General features: G+C 40.6%; 1 protein-coding gene across 1 annotated transcript in view; it reads right to left on the bottom strand.

Annotated features, from left to right (window-relative positions):
• The window catches only part of PTBP2 (polypyrimidine tract binding protein 2), a 114,195-nt gene that overhangs the window by 62,449 nt on the left and 27,930 nt on the right, over window positions 1–23,816 (bottom strand). The window contains exon 2 of the mRNA XM_089677279.1: window positions 13,311–13,341. Coding sequence (XP_089533405.1) covers window positions 13,311–13,341 — 31 coding nt within the window. The remainder of the gene's footprint in view (window positions 1–13,310; window positions 13,342–23,816) is intronic.

The raw sequence follows: 23,816 nt of genomic DNA, 5'->3' as shown, positions 1-23,816 counted from the left end.
CGTGGGTGTATGCCATCCGATCTAGGTGCTTTATTCACCTTTATTCTGTCTAAATATTTTAGGATATCAATTGTAAGCCAATGTGGATCATCTGGAGTTGTGTCAATACCATGCCCATTATGGTCAAGAGCTCCCCCATGCTCCTTTGTATACACAGAGCTGAAGAAGGTATTTAATAAATTTGCCTTCTCTTTGTCCCCTGTAACCCATTCTAGATTATTTTGTAAAGGGCCTACATTCTCGGACCGGACCTTTTTACTATTAATATATTTGAAGAATTTTTGGAGCTGGTCCTATCTTTGCAATCTGTCATTCATTTTCAATTTTTGCAGCCTTTAAATTTCCTTTTTGCATTCTGTTATATCCTTTGTAATGTTTAAACGATGATCGCTTTCCTTCATTTTTATATTTAATAAAAGCTCTTTTCTTATTATCCATGCCTTTTTTAACTATGGCAGTAAGCCACATAGGTTTGATTTGTAGCCTTTTCTAAACTTGTTGTCCATGGGACTATATTTTGAAGTATGTTCACATACAGTCTTTTTGAAGAACTATTATTTCTGTGTTGTGTTCATCGATGCCAATATTCTCTCCCAGTCTAAGTCTTGGAGAGCAGGTCTGAGCCTTGGAAAATTAGCTCTTAAAATTGATCGTTTTTATTTTTCCCGTATGTGTTCGCTGTTTACAGCTCACAATAAATGAAATCATGTTATGGTCACTGCTACCCAGATGTTCTTTTATATGGACATTTGTAATAAGCTCTGCATGGTTTGAGATTACCAGGTTCAGCAGAGCATCTTTGCTAGTAGGAGCCCCTATGACCTGTACCATAAAATTGTCCTGTAATAGGTTTAAAAATGTTTGCCCTTTAACTGTTCCTGCAGTACCATTACTCCAGTCAATTTATGGGTAGTTAAAATCCTCCACTATTATCACTGTCCCAGCCCTTGCAATCTGTGCAAGGAGCGGAGTCTACACCTCCTCATTAACATCGGAAGGCCTATAGCAAACTCCAATGATTACCTTTGTAGTATGCACCCCCATGTGCAGTTCCACCCGTAATACTTCCGCCTCATCACACTCTCCATCAACTAGGTCCTCTTTCACACTTACTCTGAGATCACTTCTCACATAGAGACAGACACCACCACCTTTCCTATTTACCCTGTCTCCTCGAAAGAGAACATAGACAGGAATATTAATGGCCCAGTCATGTGAAGAATGAAGTCAAGATTCAGCAATACCAATTAAATCAATTCTCTTCACGCACCAAAGCTTCCAACTTACCTATTTTGCTTGGCAGACTTCTGGCATTGGTGAACAAACACTTTAATTAATGGACACCTTGTTCACAAGTATTTTGCATATTTTTTATTTCCATACAAATGGTACCAATTCCACTGGTTGTTTTCAACATGAGAACCTTCTTATCTGCCATAGCCTTCCCCCCCATCTTTCCCCATTCCATCCACCAATAAGTACTGACCTCTGTCTGATCTGTCTGCCCAGTTATAGTCTAATTCTCCCTCCCCCCTCAATCCTAGTTTAAATACTCCTCCAGCCTTCCCATAAACCTCTCCCCCAGCACAGCACACCCCCTTTTAGGTACAAACCAGCTCTAGCATATATGTTGCACCCCAATGAAAAGTTAGCCCAGTACTATAGAAACCCAAATCCTTCCCTCTTACACCAGGTCTTCAGCCATGCATTGAGTTCTCTAATCTCCACCTGTCTTTCCTGATTTGCGCATGGCACAGGTAATATTTCAGAGAATATAACCTTGGAGGTCCCTTCCTTCAACTTGTAGCCTAGTTCTTTAAATTGATTCTTAAGGAGCCTCCACCTTCCATGTATTCTGTCATTGGTTCCAACATAAACTAAGACAGCTGGGTCATGCCCAGCCCCTCCCAGTAATTTATCAACCCGGGCCACCACGTGCCAAACCCTGGCACCAGGGAGACAGCAAACCATTGGGTTAAGGTGATCCTGGTGACAAATGATTCTATCAGTCCTTCTGATAAAAGAATCCCCTACTACCACCAGCTATCTAGGCTTTCCTGCACTACCCTCACCACCCCTTCCAGATGGTCTGCTCTCCCTGCTGTTAGGGATAGCAGTGACATCCAGGGCTGGCACCCCTGAGCTTACCACAGCCACATCTTCACCCAACATAGCAAATCTGTTTGGGTGTACAAACCCCGGGCCAGCCTTCCATTTCTGTGAGCCCCTACCACTCCTTCTCGTTACAGTAACCCATCTTTCTACCATATAGCACTCCACTTCCTCAAATTAGATTTCTCTAAAACGGAACTCCCTCTCTCATTGGCCTACCTAATTGCAGGCTTTCCCCTCTTCAGTCTATCATGAATGCTGCTGCCAGACGCATCCACCTTACCAACCGTTCCATATCTGCCACACCTCTCTGCCAATCCCTCCACTGGCTTCCCATTGCCCAATGAATAAAATTAAAAAAAATTAATCTTGTCTCCAAATATCACCCAGATCGTCCTCTCTGCTCCTCCCACGACCCCCTGCTCTCTAGTTCCTTTGTCTCCTCCTCCCATGCTCATCTCCAGGACTTCTCCAGAGACTCCCCCATCCTCTGGAACTCTCTACCCTAATCTATCCAACTATTACCTACTCTGCCCACTTTCAGGCGATCTCTGAAAACTTTTCTTCAGGGAAGCCTATCTTGCCTTCAGCCGATAACCAAATACTCTATTTCTCCGATCAGTTCATCCCCCACAGTTATTACCTTTTGTACCACTAGCCCCTCCCTCGTAGATTGTAAGCTCCAAGGAGCAGGGCCCTCCTAAGCCTCTTGTATTGAACTGTAAGGTTGCTGTATTGTCTCCCTTTATATTGTAAAGTGCTAAGCAAACTGTTGGCGCAATATAAATCCTGCATAACAATAAATAGGATGGGATATATCTACTAACCCGTCTACACCGTAGTGTAGAGTTGTCTGCATAAACTAAATATTCCACGAACAGAGGATAATTTTTTTCTGGGTCCTGGGGACATTTCCCTCTCTTTTTGCCTATCATCATCAGTGAAAGTGGAAGAAAAAAAAAAAAAAAAAAAAAAAAGCCGACGACACTGCCAGATCAACTGTGGGAACAACCCACTTTTTATTAAATATCTCCTCAAACAGGTATTGGCCTGCAAAACAATTGGAGGGTGCGCACCTCCTATTTGTAGTTTCCTAATCAGTATAAAGGATGTCTGGGAATAGCAGGTGTTTGGAAAAGTTTTAGCAGACTCAGGCTAGGTTCCCACAGATGCAATGTGGGGAACCGCATGCGATTCAGACAGGAATCATACCAATGTATTTAATGTTATTTTTTGTTTGCTCTTTTTGCACTGCCCTTTTAAAACATTTTTTAATCACTCATCACAAAAATGCATGCATCCTTTGTCATAGAAATCATTAGTGACAGGTCCTCTTTATGAAGAGAAATGGGGTCAATAAGACCATACATCTTTCCTCTGCAATGTAAAGCATTAAATCAAAAAAAGCATTGATCTAGCGCTTTAAAAAAAAAAGCGCTGGGATCATTCCATGGTTTCTCAGTTAAGGCTGAGAACTGCCAAGCAGCGGAAGGTGGCAGCGGCGGCCGGTAGCAGCAGCAGGGGGTGTTTTTTTCGGCACCTGTATCCGTGCTTTTTTTCATATCGGCCAATAGGGGTGTTAGACTAGTAGCAGGACTTGTGAAAACCTGTAGGCTTCTGCATCTTTAAACTGACATGCATAACATCAGTAAGAGTCAAAAAATCCTTTCTAGGCCCGGGAGGTATGGCAGCTGCCTGTGACTCCTCAGGGACAGCCTCATCTGGCAAGATATTATGAGACTCTTCATCAGACAGAGCCTCTGCGGAAGGCTCAGAGCTTGTTATGGCTTGTTACTAGGATGTGACGCCATTGGATGCTCACTCCCAGCATTGGAGAAGTGTAAACAAACTTCTGGGTTTTTTTATTTTTTGCTAAACAAACCCAAAACTGAAAATTTTGAAAAAAAAATGTTTTTTCTTAGTTTTTGATATAACATTTTGTAAGTAAGTGATTTTTCTCCTTCACTGATGTGCGGTAATGAGACTGCAGTGATGGGCACCGATAGGCTGCAATGATAGGTGGCACTGATGAGGAGGCACTAGTAGGTGGCACTTGATGGGCATTGACAGGCATCACTGATGGGCACTGAAAGGCAGCACTCATATGGCACCGATAGGCGGCACTGACAGATGGCACCGATAGGCGGCAATGACTGGCACTGAAAGGCAGCTCAGATGGGCACTGATATCTGGCACTGATGTGCACTGATATGTGACATTGATGAGCCACTGATGGGCATTGGCAGGTGACATTGATGGGCACTGACAGGTGGCACTGCTGGGGCTACACTGATCATCAGTGCCCTGATGATCAGTGTACATGTCCCCTCCGAGGAATGCCGATTACCGGCTGTCTGCTCCTCTCGACCTGTCAGCGTGACAGCTCGTAAGAAGAGAAATGCCAATAACTGGCATTTCCCTATTTACATGTGATCAGCTGTGATTGGGCACAGCTGATCATATGACCGAGCCGACATCTTCGGTTCTTTCCGTTGATCCGCTGTGTCCCAGGGACACGGCGCACCACTGATCAGCGCGCTGCGTGCTCCCGGAGTTTACTTAAACGAATGTCAGACAACAATATCCATATATTAATGTGCATTAGTTAGATATATACAACATTGTAAATGCAATTAAAGGCGGAACAGCGCCCACTTCTTCAGGAGGCAGCCAAATTTTGTGTATCTGTGGAGAGTCCGTGTTACAGTGAATATAAAAAGTCTACACACCCGTTAAAATGTCAGGTTTCTGTGATGTAAAAAAATTAGACAAAGAAATTATTTCAGAACTTTTTCCACCTTTAATGTAGAAACTCAATTAAAAAACAAACTGAAATTTTAGGGGAGAGGAGTAAACATAAAAAACTAAAATAATGTGGTTGCATAAGTGTGCATACCTTCTTATAACTGGGGATGTAGCTGTGCTCAGAATGAAGCAATCACATTCAAAATCATGTTAAATAGGAGTCAGTACACACCTGCCAGCATTTAAAGTGCCTCTCATTAACCCCACATAAAGTTCAGCTGTCCTAGTAGGTCTTTCCTGGCATTTTCTTAGTCGCATCCTACAGCAAAAGCCATGGTCTGCAGAGAGCTTCCAAAGCATCAGAGGGATCTCATTGTTAAAAAAAACGTATCAGTCAGGAGAAGGGTACAAAAGAATTTCCAAGGCATTAGATATACCATGGAACACAGTGAAGGCAGTCATCAAGTGGAGAAAATATGGCGCAACAGTGACATTACCAAGAACTTAAGGAGTTGCAGGAATATCTGGCAAGTACTGGCTGTGTGGTACATGTGACAACAATCTCCTGTATTCTTCATATATCTGGGCTATGGGGTAGAGTGACATGACGGAAGCCTTTTCTTACAAAGAAACACACTCAAGCTCAGCTAAATTTAGCAAAAACACATCTGAAGTCTCCCAAAAGCATGTGGGAAAACATGTTATGGTCTGATGAAACCAAACTTGAACTTTTTGGCCATAATTCCAAAAGATGTGTTTGACGCAAAAACAACACTGAACATCACCAAAAGAATACCATACCCACAGTGAAGCATGGTGGAGGCAGCATCATGCTTTGGGGCCGTTTTTCTTCAGCTGGAACTGACTTAGTCAAGGTAGAGGGAGATCCATATACCAGTCTATATTGGCACAAAACCTTCAGTCTTCTACTAAAAAGCTGAACATGAAGAGGAACTTCATCTTTCAGCATGACAACCCAAAGCATAGATCCAAATCAACAAAGGAAAGGTTCACCAGCAGATTAAAGTTTTGGAATGGCCCAGATCTAAATTTTGATCGAAAATCTGTGGGGTGATCTGAAGAGGGCTGTGCACAGGAGATGCCCTCGCAATCTGACAGATTTGTAGTATTTATGCAAGGAAGAATATTGCCAAAAAGACCGAGTGCTGTAATGAAATCAAAAGGAGCTTCAACAAAGTATTAATTTAAGGGGGTGAACACTTACACATCCATAATAATTAAGTTTTTTATTTTTACTTCCCTCCACCTAAAAGATTTGTTTTTCAATTCAGTTGTACAGTTTATAGGTCACTTTAAAAAGAAGAAAAAAAAATATTTAATAAAAAATTAAAAGCACAAAAGGACAAACTAAAAAGAGTTCTGTCCGGGGGCTGAGAGTGGAAAGGACCTGGAGCTAAAAGCAACCAGTGGGGGGGGGGGGGGGGGGGTCACAGAAAACACTGAGAAATACAAATAGACACCAATAAAAGTAGTAATATAATATAGTGGTGAAAGTGAAAGAAATAAATCTATACGTAAAGAAACAGTAGCTGATTAAGGCTCAGACCAAAAAGTAATGATCGTAGATTATATAAATATAAAAATAATATAAGGGTTCAAGCATAAAGATATATACAAATCCTATGAGAAAAAAAAAAGATTAGGTGAAAAAGTCAAACTAATCCCAGAGGGAATAGTGTATCCATACCTGAATGATACCACAGCCAAATATAACCACTGCGATATGTGAAACAAGTACCAAGAAGAAAAAGCACCTCTCCAAGGGAAGAAGGCCCTACTATATATTGGCCCGGTTTCAATAAGGGTCTCCCCCACTCAATGTCATGCGTGGGACCAAAAGGGTTGAAATGACCCTGTGCATGCCATTAATTCTGTCGAAACGCAGCCAAAACAAATGGAGTGCAGGACCACTAATGCGCATGCGTTAAAGGTCATCAAGGCGCATGGACATGCATGGCAGGTAAGAGTAGTCACATGCATAGAAGCACAATATGACCATGCATGCGTCTAGTGCAAACAACCGGCAAAGGGAACCACGGGAAGCACGCCAGCCGGCACAGGACTGCGACAAATGGACATAGAACCACCCAGATGGTGACGTGAGCAACTGACGCCAGAGCGTGGGTCCCAAAACCCCCTCAAGGGTGAAGGAACAAAAAGAACACGCCGATGCCAACAGTCATGGGCCAAAAACAGCCAATACATACGTGCAGCCACATAGATGGCATACTTGAAAAAAAAAAAAATGCTAAATACTAAAAGTATTCAAAATCATACAGGAAAAAAAAAAATTGGACTAAAGAAATATGAAACCACCATGGGGCCACAGGTGGCATCAAAGCTCCCAGAAACAGAACCCACCCCAGGAAATCACAACAAGCCAACCAAAAGGTCCTGCAAAATATATTTTAAAAAAAGCATTAAAAAAAAAGCACAATGTCTCTACAGCACAAAACCATCAACCATTTACTAAAAAAAAAACAAAAACCCACAATATTTACACAATAATGCAAAAACAGAAAAGAATCGGAATAGACAAATTCCATCAGATAGGGAAAAAAAAGTTTGAAAGAAGCGGATTAATGCAGGTTGGGGGAAGAAGTAGCCCCTAGTGAGTGAATCCACCTCATAGATCTCTCTCTCCAGTATTTTCCTATCCCAGTCAGTCCCTCTCAGGTCCCAGGGAATATGATCAAGGGCCAAGAAGTTAAAATTGAAAGAACGGTATTGGTGGTTGATCCCAGCATGGTAACTAACTGGTGAATACAAATCCCCTATTTCTATAACACAGGTGGTTTGGTCATATATTCTGCGCCAAAATTCAGGTATGGTCTTTCTGACATAAAACACTCCACACTCACATGCAAAAAAGGTAAACAATAGCTTGTGTGTGTGAAAATTAAAGTAGTTAGGAGAGAATTTCTTGCCATTCAGGAGGACAAGGTTTTTATTAGTGTTTATAAATTTGCAATATTCACAAATGCCACACTTAAAAGTATCTTGTGGTAAATTCCTTTTTAAAGGCTGATATCCAGTAAAATCACTATAAACCAGCTTGTCTTAAGGATGACACATGGCGGAACACAATGCTGGGTTTGGGTGCCACATACTTAGCAATGGTGGGATCATTAGCGAGCAAGTACTAATAATTCAGCAAAACAGCTTTTACAGCATGGTGTTGGCAATTGTATTAAGTGCTAAATCTTACAGCATTGGTCTCCTTTTTTTTTTTTACTTTCTTAGAAAATAACGGACTCACGGGACTGAGTTTTGGTACGATTGTATGCCTTCTTCAAGCATTTTCTACTGAACACCCTTAGCAAGTAGGCGATCTTGTAATTTTCTGGCTTCCAACTCAAAGACATCATTGTCGATACAATTCCTCCTTAATCTAAAAAATTTTCCATATGGAATTGATTGTATTAAAGGCAATGCATGAACACTGCTTGCACATAACAATCGTACAAGCAAGCAGTGGCGGTGCAATATACAATAGGGCCTTCTTCCTGTGAGGAGGTGCTTTTCTTTTTGGTACTTGTTTCTTGGTTATCTTTGGCTGTGGTATCATTCAGGTATGGATACACTGTTCCCTCTGGGCTTAACTATGTTCGTTTGACTTCTTCACCTAAACTTTTTTTCCTCACGACACTTGTATATATCTTTATGCTTGGACCCTTTTATTATTTGTAGAGGTCTTATATAGTCTACTATCATAATTAATCATAATCCTAATTAGCTACTGTTTCTTCACTTATACCTTTATTTCTTTCACCACTATATCACAAATTTATTGGTGTCTATTTCAATTTCTCAGGGTTTTTTCTGTGACCCCCGTTGGTTGCTTTGGCTCTGGGTCCTCTCCACTCTCAGCCCAAGGACAGAGATCACTCCCTGGATTCACTCCCACACCATTGATATTCTCCACATATCCATTTCTGGATTGTCATTCTGTACTTTTAATTTTTTATTAAAGATTTTTCTTCTTTTGTTGATATGTAAGTATGTTTATTTGGTTAATGGATAATCATTGTTGAGTGGTTTGTATACCACATAAGTTAATTTTTCCGGTTTGTTTTTGGGTTTTCATGTAACATGGTCTCTCCACAGATACACAAAATGTGTCTGTCTCCTGAAGAAGTGGGTGCTGTCCCACAAAATGTGCCAAAATTCTAGCCTGAATTTACTGAGTAGAGGAAAATAAAAACCAAAGAAACTAATTTGTCCAATTTACCCTCTTACCTGTCCGTTAAGGCCTCAGAGGACAGAAACTATCTACTGTATCCCAATAACCAACTGTAGGAGGTACAAGATGGAGCCCACACGCAAACTAAACTGGAGCCTTTCCCCCGCAGTGCCCCCTAGTGGCAGAAATTCATTTTTTTTGTTTGATAACTGCACTGAGATGTACAATGTTTTGTTTCACTTCAGCTGAGAGAACTTGCAATAATATAAGGCTTTACGTAAAGTCTCAGAAATCTTTCATTAAGGTCTTTATATTATAGTTTGAATACCATGTCATAGATGTATTATTTATCATTGCAAAAGAACATATTCCAAACTTTTCTCTTTTCCAGAAAAAAAAACCAAAAATAGTCTTTTTTTCCAGGCCTTTCCATCTCTGGTCCTGTCTGAAGGAAGGATAAAACCTGTGCGACAGAGTATTTGCAGAGATGAAGATTTTCCTTTTCAGACCAAGCAAAATGTATTAACACGTGATGTTAAAACCAACAAGAAATGGGCTTCGTGGCCTTCAGCAAGGTGGGATCACAGAATACACAAAACCCCTGTTCCTCAGGACTTGAGCTTTAAACAGCTAAGTCACTAAAGCCAGTGATCATGAAGTAGGATGGAACACGGGACCTTAAGAGACTAGGTCCGGATGGTCCAGTAGAGCCCATGAAGAGTCCGCTTCAAGTTTGACTGTGTCCAAGTACCACACTCTCCTGGGCCAATTCAGTGAAATGAGAATCACCTGAATGCCCTTCCTCTCTATATTCCTAAACAGACGAGGCTGTAGCTTGAGAGAAGGAAACATAAATCAGGTTGAACAAACTCCAGATAGTGACTAGGGCACCTACCCCACAGGACCGAGCATCTTTGGCCTTAAACCTGTCTGGACAGCAGTAGGTCTACTTCTGGGATCCCTCAAAAAAGCTGGTGAAACGCCTACAGGTGGAAGGACTACTTCTCCAAGATCCAGCTGATTTGGTTGGTGGTTTAGGAAGTCCACTTGCCAATGTTCCATACCAGAAGACTGAGTTCTGCCCATGTCAGAATGATACCCACTTCTCAAAGAACGACCTGACTTATGGTTTTGCCTTTATGATTTATATACACCACCGCCATGGCATTGTCAGATTGGACCCTGATTTGCAGTCCCCAGATCAGGAGGGTCAAAAGCTGAGGGAAAACTGAACCCCCAGATCTTCAGAATGTTTATCAGCATCTGAGCTTCCACTGATGACCACGTTCCCCTGAACCAAAAGGGAGTCTAGAACTCCTTCCCAGGTTGACATCCAACATCAGTACTTTTTACATTAGTTTGAGAAAAGATTTCTCTGACTCTAGCACCAGGCTGGATAGCCACCATTCCAAGGATAAGCATTTAAGTGTTTAGGATATGAATCAATCCAAGGACAAAGTCCTTTTGTTCTAAACTGCTAGGATGTTGAGTTTCAACAGTCTTAGTAGCATTCACTGCATACTAACACATTATGACAGGCTTACCTGTCAAAGGAAGCCCTCCAGCACTGCAACGTCAGCACTCGGATGCTTGAATCTTCACCTGATGTTCCTAGAGTTCTGTCTGTTCAGCCTCTTGAAAAGCTTGGCCACGATGATGTCACTCCCGCACATGCGCACGGGAGTTACATCGCCACAGCACAGTCCGGGTGCCATGCATGCTCTGAGCAACACATGAGCAGCTCAGTAAACATGACAGCTGACAGGCAGGAGGAAGCCTTTATGGCAGAAGAGACCAATGCGGTCTCCTGTCAAAAAAAAAAAAATCTACCTGTCGGCACATTTTAGATAAGTGGGTTGAATAACACTTTTAATGAAACTGCGTGTATAGGACTGCCCTGAAGGAGGCCACCCTCAACTCCAGCATCCTTATGCAGAAGCAAAATGGGGAAATGGAGGCGTTCCAGGAAACCCAACTTTGGGCACCTTGAACCAAAAGGTCCAAAGTTTTTGAGATTGAGAAACCAGTCCAAGTCCTACTGGGCTTGAACCTACTGCTGCATATTAGACCTTAGACAGTCTTCTCAATTACACCAGTAGGAGTAGATAGTACAGATATCCCAGAATGGGGTATACAGGTGGATGTCCTTGCAGACTTCTTTTTTGCAAGTGTCCAATCAAGCAGCTTGTGTCCTGTAATGTACAGCTAAGAAAGCAGGATTAAGGGACCTGGTAAGAGTTAAGTTTTTAGAAATGTTTCAAGACAGCACAGGATTCCTCCCCCTTGTAGTTTTATGCCAATATTGGGATTGTTTGGCCTGTTTCTGGTCCTTTTTTTTCCCCGATATGGAAGCATTAGTGATAAAAACTTTTTCTATTAAATCTAATTTGTTTATCCTGTATGGAAGGCAAATCTGTACCTATAATGTGCCATACTGCTAGATTACTGTTAAGCAACCGCTTATTTAATCAGTGAATTCAAAAGATTGGGAAACAAAAAAAAAAAAGTACAGGAGAGGAACTCCACTCTTACTTTAAAAAAAAAAAAATAAATCCTAAAACTTGTCCATGTATAAAAGGGAAAAAAAACATACTTACTAGTCCATCAAGTCCAGCGGTGTCTTGATTGTATGGAAAGTTCTCCTTACACTGCTCCTCTCTGGTGATGCCATCTTGAATTGAGGTCTGGCCATGTGCAGACATGCTGTTGTAATCTTTGCAAGTTCTGCAGAAGCTTGTAGATCCCTTGGAGTATCGGTGCCGGACACCCTGTGCATGCGCAGACATGCTGCAGGCTCTGCCAGTAAGATCCTGCAAGCTGCCTCCTAGGATGCATGATGCGGATATCCCAGGAGGCAGTTCACAGATCGTGCACACATGCAAAAACACCACAAGGGATCCAAGAGTGCCCCACGGCATTCCTGCATGTGCAGGTTACAGGGTACGTCATCCTCACCTAGGTGAGAATTAAGGACCTGGACTTTATGGGAAAAAGTATTTACTTACCGTATTTTTCGCTCCATAAGACGCACTTTTTTCCCCCAAAAAAGGGGGGAAAATGTCAGTGCGTCTTATGGAGCGAATATGGAGCAGCCGGTCTGGTATTTCCGCCGCCGCCACCATGGCAGAATACCAGGCCGGCCGCTCAGCTCTTCTCTCCTGCAGGACCTTACCTGTTCCTCTGTCCAGCGCTGTAGTCTTCCCGCGCTGGTTTCTGTGACAGCCAGGTGCCCACTGCGCATGCGCGAGAAGCGCTACGCTTTGTGAATGGTCCGGCGACTTCTGGGACACGTGACAGGTCCCAGAAGGCGCCGGGCCATTCACAAAGCGCAGCACTTCTCACGCATGTGCAGTGGGCACCCGGCTGTCACAAAAGCCGGCGCGGGAAGAAGCCAGCGTGCCCACACTAAAGAAAGGACAACTTCAGGTACCCGCTCCCTCTCCCTCCCCAAAGGTCCGCAGTCTCTTGGTCATCCCCTGTACTGTCTGCAGTCTCTGGTCATCTGTACTATGTCCGCAGTCCCTGACATTTTCCCTGTACTACGTCCGCAGTCTCTGGTCATCTCCTGTACTGTGTCCGCAGTCTCTGGTCATCTCCTGTACTGTGTCCGCAGTCTCTGGTCATCTCTTGTACTGTGTCCGCAGTCACTGGTCATCTCCTGTACTGTGTCCGCAGTCTGTGGTCATCTCCTGTACTGTGTCTGCAGTCCATTGGTTCAGAATATTCTTTTTCACCTCTAAAACCTAGGTGCGTCTTATGGTCAGGTGCGTCTTATGGAGAGCGAAAAACGGTAATTTTTTTCTTTTTTTTTGCAATTGTGCAATGGGGGGGGGGGTTAGGAGAGGAACATTAGAAAAGGAGTGAAGGCCCCCTACAAGTTCAAATGCGAGGTGGCCCATGTCAGGGACCAACATTCTCATTAAAAAAAAGCAGCATATTTTTGTGAACCACAAGACAGGGAAATAAATTATAAATAGTTGTAATCTTTTAATTTAGCATCAGTCATGTAGTGTGGGGGCATACCTTATTACTACATTCAAATAAATTGAAACTAACTGGCCCTAGCACAGATAAATGTAAATCTAATGTAGATTTTACTATCAGACTGTAATATTGTGGATACTATTAGTACAACTCAAAACATGCAAAAAACCCTTTAATGCACTTCTTTAAATTTTTAACACACATCCCAAAATTATACAAACATAAAATTAGTGAAACAATAAAAAAAAAATCAATTAATTCATACCTTAACACCAACCGCAACATCAGTAACAATGCTGTAAAAGAAATAAAGAAACATTATATGAACACTAGGATCTGTTGATTCAGTTTTGGAAAAAAAACTCATAATTCTATAAAAGAAAGAGGGCTGAACCTAATACCATAAGACATCACTAAACATAAACCAGGATTAAAATAGACTAGGGTTGAAACAAATCAAGATAATGGATTATGAAAATAGTTGCCAACTATTTGTTTATGATCGATAAATTGGTCAGCGGATTAGGTGGCCTGCATACAGAATGCATTATTTGTCAACATATCAAAAAATACAGTGCAGCACACATACAGCTCAGTACACCGTTCATACAGGTCAGTAAGTGCCTGAAAAACTTGTGAATGTGAAATTGTGAGGAGCAATGCCTCATGGGACATGAAGGAAGTGATTTAAAGTGATTGTAAGGGCAGAAGTTGTTTTACCTTTCTATAGAGGCACTCTATACTATACTTTGTGACTTGCTATAGGGGCACTCTAAAGGCAGGAGGAGCCAGAAGTGTCAGCTGGGGACCATAGAAAATGAGAATTGGGGCTGCTCTCTGCAAAACTATTACACAGAGCAGGCAAGTATGACAAGGTATTTAAAAAAAAAAAAATCTAATGTTAATCACTTTAAGGGTTCTATGTTGGAAAGATCAGCATATGAACCTAGAGAAGCTGGAGGCTGATTGGAGGTAATACAAGGAATTACAATTACATTTTGAATAAAAGTTTCCCAGTATTGTGAATTATATTTAAAATTATTCTATCCATGCAAAAAAAGTCTCAGCCTTTAGTACTACATTAAAGTGTTACTGAACCCATAACAGTAAAATCAGTCTGTTTATGCAGTAATGCATGTTTGTGGAATCTAAGGGGTTAATCCTTCACATTGTATAAAAAAAAGGATGTTTAATCCCCTTTTTTCTGATCCTTCACTTCTTCCAGTATATCCTAAATATCCTCTGACAGAACAGAGGCTGGGGGGCAAGCTGCACATGCTCAGTTTGGCGTGTAGTGCTAGAGAGTTATTTTTTTCTTGGGAGAGTGCATGTGATCTGCATAGGGACAATCAGCACTCTCCAGACAGAGGTCAGGGGTCCTGCATCCTCCTACAGAATGAAAACCCCTCCTACAAGCTGTAACCAGTGCTTTGCTGGACACTGATAGAAGTCACAAGACTGCTCTAACTGCTTGTGAGAAAAGGTATTTAGTGATTTATATTTACTAAAATAATTGCATTGCCATGTCCTGTGTACTGTGGGTGTCCAGATACAGTGAATGCAAAGTATTGTGTTTAATAACACTTTCACCACTTGCCTTTACAAAATATTTACCCCCCCCCCCCTTCATGACCAAACTATATTTTGTTATACAGCACTGAGCTACTTTAACTGACATGCAGCTTACTTTAAGTGGTCATGCAGCACTGTACACAAATGAAATTTTTTTTTAAAACATTTTCTCCACACAAGTAGAGCATTCTGTTGCTTTTGTTTTTTGATCACTGCTGGGTTTTTTTTTGTTTTTTTTGCGCTATAAAGGAAAAAGACCAAAATGTTTTTTAAATTTATAAAACATCCAATAAAAGAGATTTTTAAAAAAATAATAGTCCTTCCACATTTTCTTTTTCTTTAAATATGTTATATTGTAAAGCACTGAGCAAACTGTTGGTGCTATATAAATCCTGTATAATAATAATAAAATAAATAAAAACGGTGATCTCCGAGTCCGATATATTCTAGATCTGACCTCTGACAGTATATACAGTATATATCTCTTCTGTCTGTGATTAGATATTTTGTTCCCTAACCAAAAAGCTGGTTATGTTTATTTACCACTGCATTTAGACATTCAAAAAAAAAAAAAAGTCTTTTTTTAAATTTACATATGAACTAAATTATACGCCACACTTTTTTTTTAGGTTTTTATCCAATTAATGGAAAGCATTATTGGCCAACTTATCGGTTATGAAAATAATCATTAGCTGTAGCCCCTAAAATAGACAATGCACAGTACTGATGAAATAAAAAAGTAAGATGCAGGAAACCTGTACCACAGCCAAGCTAGCAAAATAGAAACCAGCAGGAAAAAAAGGCATTCAAACTCTGATTAATATAAGCTGGAATGATAAATCCAAATTAGGCATCAAAATGAGCAAATGAAAATCACATTCCAGCAAGTTTGACAATACACATCTCTGTTTAGGACAAAGTACTACACATGAACTAGCCAACTAATGCAAACCCCTATGTGCCCGCAGTCATCGCAGATTGAATTTGCAGATGTATCCAAAGATCTTTTCTAAAGATTTTAAAGAGTAAACTTATCTTCCAACAGAAAGTATAGGCAGTGAAATTGGAACCAAAAAAGGACTCCATGGGTTCAATAAAATGCCTAAACTAATGAAATTACCAAAAAGCTGACAACATAAGCTGTCAAGAGGTACCTTTACTTTTAAACTTTTTATCCCCATAATGTCTACAGCCCTTCCTACGTAGCTGTGCAAACAGTATAGTATGAAGTTGCCTTTACCAATGTATGTTTTTGGATGCATGCTCATGTACTACCATCCCAAACCTGGGCTAACAACATGGAAAAGCATGAAGAAAGCATTTTCAGATTTTGAAGTTTTTAGTGGCTGCAAGCAAACCACTTGCCCCCCAGATGATTGACCTCCCCTTCATGACCAGGCCATTTTTTGATAGGCAGCACTGCGCTATTTTATCTGAGAATTGTGCGCACATGAAACATGGAGGACGTCGACAAAACGTGTAGGGTGGAGCCTTGGAGTGACGTCACTACGCCCAGTGAGCTGTCGGCGTCAGCTGACACTGAAGCGGGCTTTTTTGAATTTGTGCTGTATATGTTGTTCAAGCTAGTGTGGGCTTTGACACTACGGAATGTGAGTGTAATTTATGGACTGTTTTTTTATGAATAAAATTACCTACGATTTTACACTATCAGTCCCCTCTCCTCTTCCTTTAGGAGTGTGTGATGTCAACAAGATATTAATGTGCATTGAATCGCCTCCCAGTTGCCGACCATCAATCTGCTGATTGTTGCTCCCACAGCGAAAGCATGTGTGCTGGTTTATAATCTGACCAGCATGTTGCTCTGGTGAGTTTATTGAATTCATCTGCTGCTGGATTTTTTACGGTTTTGTGTTTATTTCAAGAACAGTTTGGAGCACTGAAGTTTAAAATAACACCTTTTTTTCTTTATTAATTTGCACATTGGAATTTGATTGACGCAAAAAGTTAGTTTCAAGTATATTTTTTTTATACCCAAGGACACTACTATTGGACATTGTTTTGATGTTTGATATTGATTTTTTAGAGAATATATTTTTCTTATGATACTGGATATTTATTTGTTTGATAAAATGAGTTTATGATATTTTATTTGCAATTAAGATATTTTTGGATTTTGATAACTTTTTTCTTCTTTTAATTAATATAGATTTTCTTTTTATGTTCTGATGATGGTTTTTCGTGATTATTATTTGGCTAGAGCGCTACCTTTTTTCTATCTTTGTCACTGAATTATACATGCCTGTTTTATTACCACTTTTGTGAGTATATCTCCTGAATCAACTAATTGTTTACTGAGGTAATGCACAAGGTCTGTGCTCTGTTTTTTGTTCTTCACTACAGTTTGTATCAAGCTTCCCCAGCTTTGTTTTAGAGCTGTACAGCCTTTGATCAGTCCTGGACGAACTTCCATACTCTCTAATAGTATTGGTCCATCGGCCCTTTACTGATCTGGGTCCCTGTGCGCAGAAGATTTTGCATCTGAATCTGAAGGACATGTCTGAAATTGGCGGTTGCCAGGAGAACGGTACTTGCCCGATTGCTTCCAGGGGTAAAGTTTGGTGGAGGGGGGATTATGGTGTGGGGTTGTTTTTCAGGGGTTGGGCTTGGCCCCTTAGTTCAAGTGAAGGGAACTCTGAAGGCATCAGCATACCAAGACAATTTGGACAATTTCATGTTCCCAACCTTGTGGGAACAGGTTGGGCCTCCTCCTGTTCCAACATGATTGCACACCGGTGCACAATGCAAGGTCCATAAAGACAGAGTGTTTGGGGTGGAGGAACTTGGCTGGCCTGCACAGAGTCCTGACTTCAACCCGATAGAACACCTTTGGGATGAATTAGAGTGGAGAATGCGAGCCAGGCCTTCTTGTCTGACATCAGTGCCTAACCTCACAAAATGTGCTTGTGGAAGAATGGTCAAACATTTCCATAAACACTCCTAAACCTTGTGGACAGCCTTCCCAGAAGAGTTGAAGCTGATATAGCTGCAAAGGGTGGGCCAACTCAATACTGAACCCTACGGACTAAGACTGGGATGCTATTAAAGTTCATGTGCGTGTAAAGGCAGACGTCCCAATACTTTTGGCAATATAGTGTATCTGAACCTTTTCTGCAGACAGAATGCAGGCATGGGTTAGTCTTTTAAACTTTATGGGTTAGACCAGGGGTGGGCAAACTTTTTGACTTGAGGGCCGCAATGGGTTCATATATTGGACCCGGGGGCCGGACCAAGAGTAGATGAATGATGTGTATGTGTCATCCATAGTAAGTATAGTAATATTCCCCCATAGTAAGCATAGTAATTAATCCCCCATATAGTAATTCATCCCCCCTATAGTAATTCGTCCCCCATAGTAATTCGTCCCCCATAGTAATTCGTCCCCCATAGTAATTCGTCCTCCATATAGTAATTCATCCCCCATATAGTAATTCATCCCCCCTATAGTAATTCATCCCCCATATTAAGTCCCCCCTGTGTCAATTCACTTACCTTTGCTCCGTGCGTTCCTCTCGCCGTGGTCCCGCTTCGTTCCGGTGTAGCATGAAAATCTGTCTCCTATGAGGATCTGTCCCCCTCGACGTATCTGCGCATGTGCCAGTTTCAGGCATTAGCAGCCGATCGGCGATCTCCGGCACATGCGCAGATACGTCGAGGGGGACAGATCCTCACAGGAGACAGATTTTCATGCTGCACCGGTCTTCAGGGCGGACTGTGAGAGGAGCCTAGCGGGAGCCTAGCTCCGCGGGCCGGATTAAAAGGTCCGCCGGGCTGTATATGGCCCACGGGCCGTAGTTTGCCCATTGCTGGGTTAGACCCTCTATGGAGTTTTTATTTCTGAGTGGGCACATTGAGATGATTCACATTTTAAATTCCACATTGACTGTTACCAAGACAAAAATTTAGGGAGAAATCAAATATTTTAGAGAGGTCACAAAAGCAAAATGCAAAGATAATTTAACTATTTGGGGCAAATGTTTTTAGTGCCAACTGTATAACAAACTTCATTTTGGGGAGATTTACTCCTATTCACTTTTTTAGAGCTTACAGGAAGTAAAGGGAAATCTCACCAGTGGCAAACTAATAGCAGCAAAAAAAAAAAAAAGCCTCTCTACCCAAAAATACTTATTTTTAAGTATTTTTATTAGATTTTTATTAGATGCACCAATATATTGGCCGCCAAAAAAAGGGTTATCAGCCAAAAAAAAAGTGCTGATAATGGCTTTTTTAAAAAAAATTATTGTGCAGCATATTTAAGTTTTTTTAATTTATTTATATACATTTCATTTTATTTTCGGTCCAACTTTATATAATTTTTTTTTTAAACTGTCCATTTCAGTTTTGGTTTTCGGCCAAGTGCATCCGGAATTTTCAGTTTCAATCCAGAATTTTTATTCCAGTGCACCACTACTTTTAATAAATGTTTATTTTTTTCTTTAATAGATCATCCATATTAAAATAAAAAAAGAATGAACACTTTTTTGTGCATAATCCCTTTAAAAACAGTCACACGCATATTAAACATAAATTTAAAACAAATTGTAAGAAAAAAAAAAAAAGATCTGCCATTATATAAACTAAATGAACAGATGTCTTAGCAGATGTTGCAATATATATTCAACAAATATTCATATCAAATATAACATGGCTGCAGCTAGCAGGTTTAGCACTAGATTTAAAAAGCCACTGCCAGACAATTCATTAACATAAGAATATAGTAAATGCCAACTTAGGCGCTTTAAACAGGCAGTTCAGCTATATTATTACCAAATATATTAATGACACTGCTACAACTGAGATTTAATGACCTTTACATGTTATTTATATACGTTTTAAAAATATCTTAAGATAAAATGGGATTACAAAAAAAAAAAAAAAATACCTTATTGGGAGTAGAATGCTTAACCAAAGGACAGGTGTGAATGGGCCCTTGGCACCTATTCACACAATGTGCAGTAAAAAACAAAAATAAAACAGTGTACTCAACTTTTGGCATTGTGCCTTTTCTGCATGGCCCACTGGTGTTATAAAAAAAAAAAAGATCATGTGCAATTTTAAACATTGACAGTCCATTCATATAGACAGAATGTTCATTTTAGCATCATGGGCCCTAATGGATTTTTGCAAAACCAGGGACTACAATTTAACTATGATAATTTTTTTTGAAAGATTAACATGCAAAAGGTACGAATTAAAACACAAAATCAAATTACATAAACTAAAGCCAAACCATTTTTTTTTAGCTTTGGAGAAAGTGGCTTTGGCTAGAGTGGTAAGGGGTTACCCTGATGGCGCAATTCACTATATTTGCTTTCTCTCACCTCAACTATTGCAACCCCCTCCTCACTGGATTACCTTTAGGCTATCCCCCATTCAGTCCATCATGCATGCTGCTGCCAAACTCGCCCACCTTAGCAACCGTTCAGTGTTGGTACCCTTTGCTGAACCTTCCATCCTGATTACAATTCAAAATACTACCTACAAAGCTATCCATAACTCCTTGCTACATAACTAGCCTGTTCTCAAAATAACAACTAAATCATTCTCTTTGTTCCTTCCAAGACCTCCCACTCTCTAGCTCCCTTGTTACCTCCAAGACTTCTACAAAGCATCTCCCATCCTCTGGGACTCCCTACCCCAATCTGACTGCCTTCTACTCTGTCCATGTTTAGGTGATCCCTGAAAACCCTTCTCTTTAGAGAACTCTATCCTGCCTCTAACAACTGTATTTTTACTTTCTCCATCAGCTCATCCCCCAGTCATTACCTTTTTGCATCATTTAACCCTCCCTTTTAGATTGTAAGCTCTAAAAAGCAGGACTGTTGGCGCTATATCAAATCTGTATAATAACACAGGTCTGCAAAAAATTTTTTTTCAAGAGCTGTTTTGGTTATTCCACGTAATCTTTATGTTTTTTGGTGTGCTGAATCCGAAAATGACCTCCATTTTGTCATAGGACATCACGTTTCCTAACAATTTAACTATGTTAAATAAGGCAATATTTCAAAATAAATGGAAATAGACTTATAAAATTAAAGTTTTATTACAATTTTTTCATGAAAATCCTTTTTTGAACTGAAATGAGCTCACCTACACACACTAAACTCGATTCTTCTTCCCTGTGAGGCTCCTCTAGGTGCATTTACGCTTGTGAGTAGCATCTGGAATGTCTCTCTGAAGCATCCAACAGTAGTAATGCTCCATTTTCCCTGGTATCTCCTTTCCATCTCTTTAATGTCTTGGCAGAATCGTTCACCTTGTTCCTCACTCACAGCTCCCAAATTTTCAGGAAAGTAGTCAAGGTGGGACTGGAGGAAATGCACTTTCAAACTCATCAGGCAACCTAAAGCTTGAAATGCTTTCAGCATTCGTCCGACAATCTTTTTGTAGTGAGGATATTTGTTATTGCCTAAAAATTTCTGTACGAATTATTTAAATGCGATTGACCCTTCTTTTTGAGGATCCGTCATGGTATTGACAAACTCTTGATCAACTATTATAAGCCTTCTAATGTCTGGTCCGATGAACGCAGCTTCCTTCAATTTTGCCTCTGACAGGCCTGGAAACTTGGTGACCAAGTATTTGAAGCATTCTCCATCTCTTGGAAGTGATTTTACGAATTGCTTCATCAATCCCAATGTTATGTGGAGAGGTGGTAGAAGACCTTTATGGGAAGGTACCAAAGTTTCTCGGAGGACATTTTTTTCACCGACTGTTAGCACCTTCGGCTGCCAACTCTTCTTGGTCCAGTGATTTTGTCGGTCTCAACTGTCCCATAGACACAGAAAACAAGGGTATTTGGTATACCCAGCTTGTTGCCCGAGCAGCATGCACAAGACCTTCAAGTCCCAGACACTTGCCACCATGGTCTTCATATTGAAGTTTAAGAAGAACCAATTCCAAGTTCTCGTAGGTTTCCTTCAAGTATACGGAATGACTTACAGGTATGGAAGCGTAAAAACCACCGTTGTGGAGTAAAACTGCTTTGAGACTTATTTTTGAAGAATCTATAAAAGACACCATTGCTCTGAATCATATTGGATTTTAAATTGACCTATCCGACCTTCAACATCGATGCAATAAACCAACTTTTCTTCCTGGGCGAAGTAAGGAACGAACTCCTTTTCACGATGTCTGAACCATGAAGATGACACTCCTGGCAACAATAAATTCCTGCTTTTCAGCCTTGATCCGAGTAACTCAGCGGCATCTTTGGGAAGATTCAAGTCTCTTACCAAATCATTCATCTCCTCCTGAGAAAACAATTTTGGTCTTGTATCATCTTCAAAGTCAGAACTTGATTCGTCATCTGGTTCAGGTATTACTTCACCTTCACCTCGGAGCTAGGTATCTCTTCCAAGGTAGCAGGGGGCTTGGGTACTGGTATATCTGTGCCATGGAGGATGGGACGAATCGCTGAGTGAAGATTGGGGTATGAAATGGAATGCTTCCATTTGGAATTAAACCCTTTCACATCGCATGAACAAAAGTAACAGTCGTCACTATGGTTCTTTTGCTCTTGCCATACCATAGGAATCCCATAATGGAAAGATTTTTTCTTACCCTTGAACAAGTTTCGGAGGTCCTCAACACACCGTTTGCATACTTTATGAGGCACCCAAACTTTATCTTGATCTCCAATTTTAAGTCCAAAGTATGCTAAGTATACTTTTTTCACAAAGTCTGTAATATTCTGCTGTTGCTTCAACACTGTATATTCACCACAGATGAAACAGAAACGGTCTGGCGAATTAATACACTTTTGCAGAGCGGTTGAAGAATGACAAGCTAATAAGAACTGCGATGAAAAAGTGTAAACAGCCTAGAACCAAGAACCTGATGATGATTCGTGCACAAGTGTGGTCTGCAGGAGAGAGCAGCTCTGTGTCCGTACAGGAGACGTCACAGTGCTGGCCACGCCCCCCTGCACTGACCAGAGCTGCTGCTATCTGCCCTGTGTCTCCCTCCCACTGGATTCTTCAGGAAAGATTAACCCCTTCTACCATTAGAAGCACAGACTCAGGGCTGAGGCTTACACATACAGCATGCTGCTGAGTATCCCAGTAGTCAGATATGTCACTCAGAGCAGCACTTGTATTCACCCCCTTGCAGGGGGGGGAGGGGCAGAGATTGTTTACCTGCAAATAACAACAAAGGGCCAGAAGAGAACTAGGGAAATGAGGAAATAGAATTTTTTTCCCCTAAAACTTGCTTAGCTTATGTATATATTGCTGACCATCAGATTTACAGTGCTATATTTTATTTTACATAACTCAGACAACCCCTTTAAGGTTTTTTTGGCATTTTATATCTTAAATGCACTTCTGTGAATAGTAATTCGGACTTTAAATTTGGTTAAAAACCCATAATATAAAGAAAATACCAAAAATTTTAAAAATGTGACAAATTTGAAGACAATTTTGCATTTTGTGGTAAATCATGACGTCTAGGAGTTTTTTTCAATATTTTATTTGTTTTCAGCACACCAAAATACATGGAAATTAGATGAAAATAATCAAACAGCTTTTTAGTTGCAGACCTGTGTAATTATATTTATTATGCATTACAATGTACGTTGATAAAAATGTTTATGTATATCCACCGATTTTAATAAAACCGCACGTATTTTAAAGCAGGTCAATACTGGAAAATGGCTGCTGAAAATAGGCTCATGTGTTAATAATAATTAATTTGAACATTATTACAGCATATCTTGATTTTATTTATTATTTTAAATGTCCACTGTGACGAACACGGTGCCCAACCCCTGCCCTTCTCACCAACTTGTGACAAAGGACTGGCCAATCTCACACCGCGCTGTCACTTACGTAACAACGTCACTCTCAGTTGCACCCTTATGACCAAATACAGCTTCTTATAAATATGCATTTTTCTGAATGCATTCCATTTACAGTCTGCTACTATGCAGACTGTCCAGCATGAAATTAGCTTAAAAAAGGATATAGATATGACAGTCTCGGAGATCTATTTCTCATAGGTGGGTTGTGGAGGCCTACTCCACTCTGATACCTCCTAGCATAGAGGGGTGTTTGGTTTCAGAATGCTACCCAATAACTGATGAAGATGAATATGATTTTATTCTGGCTATACTGTGATAATTTCAGAAGTAATGAAACACGCTGAAGTTTTAGAGTCTCGGCTGATAAGCAGTCTATCAGAA

The sequence above is a fragment of the Staurois parvus genome, unplaced genomic scaffold, assembly GCF_062004578.1.
Source record: "Staurois parvus isolate SC_StPar_1 unplaced genomic scaffold, SC_StPar_1.0 ptg000183l, whole genome shotgun sequence".
NCBI lineage: Eukaryota > Metazoa > Chordata > Amphibia > Anura > Ranidae > Staurois > Staurois parvus.
The sequence above is the reverse complement of the archived record's forward strand: the minus strand, read 5'-3'. Positions and strand labels throughout refer to the sequence as shown.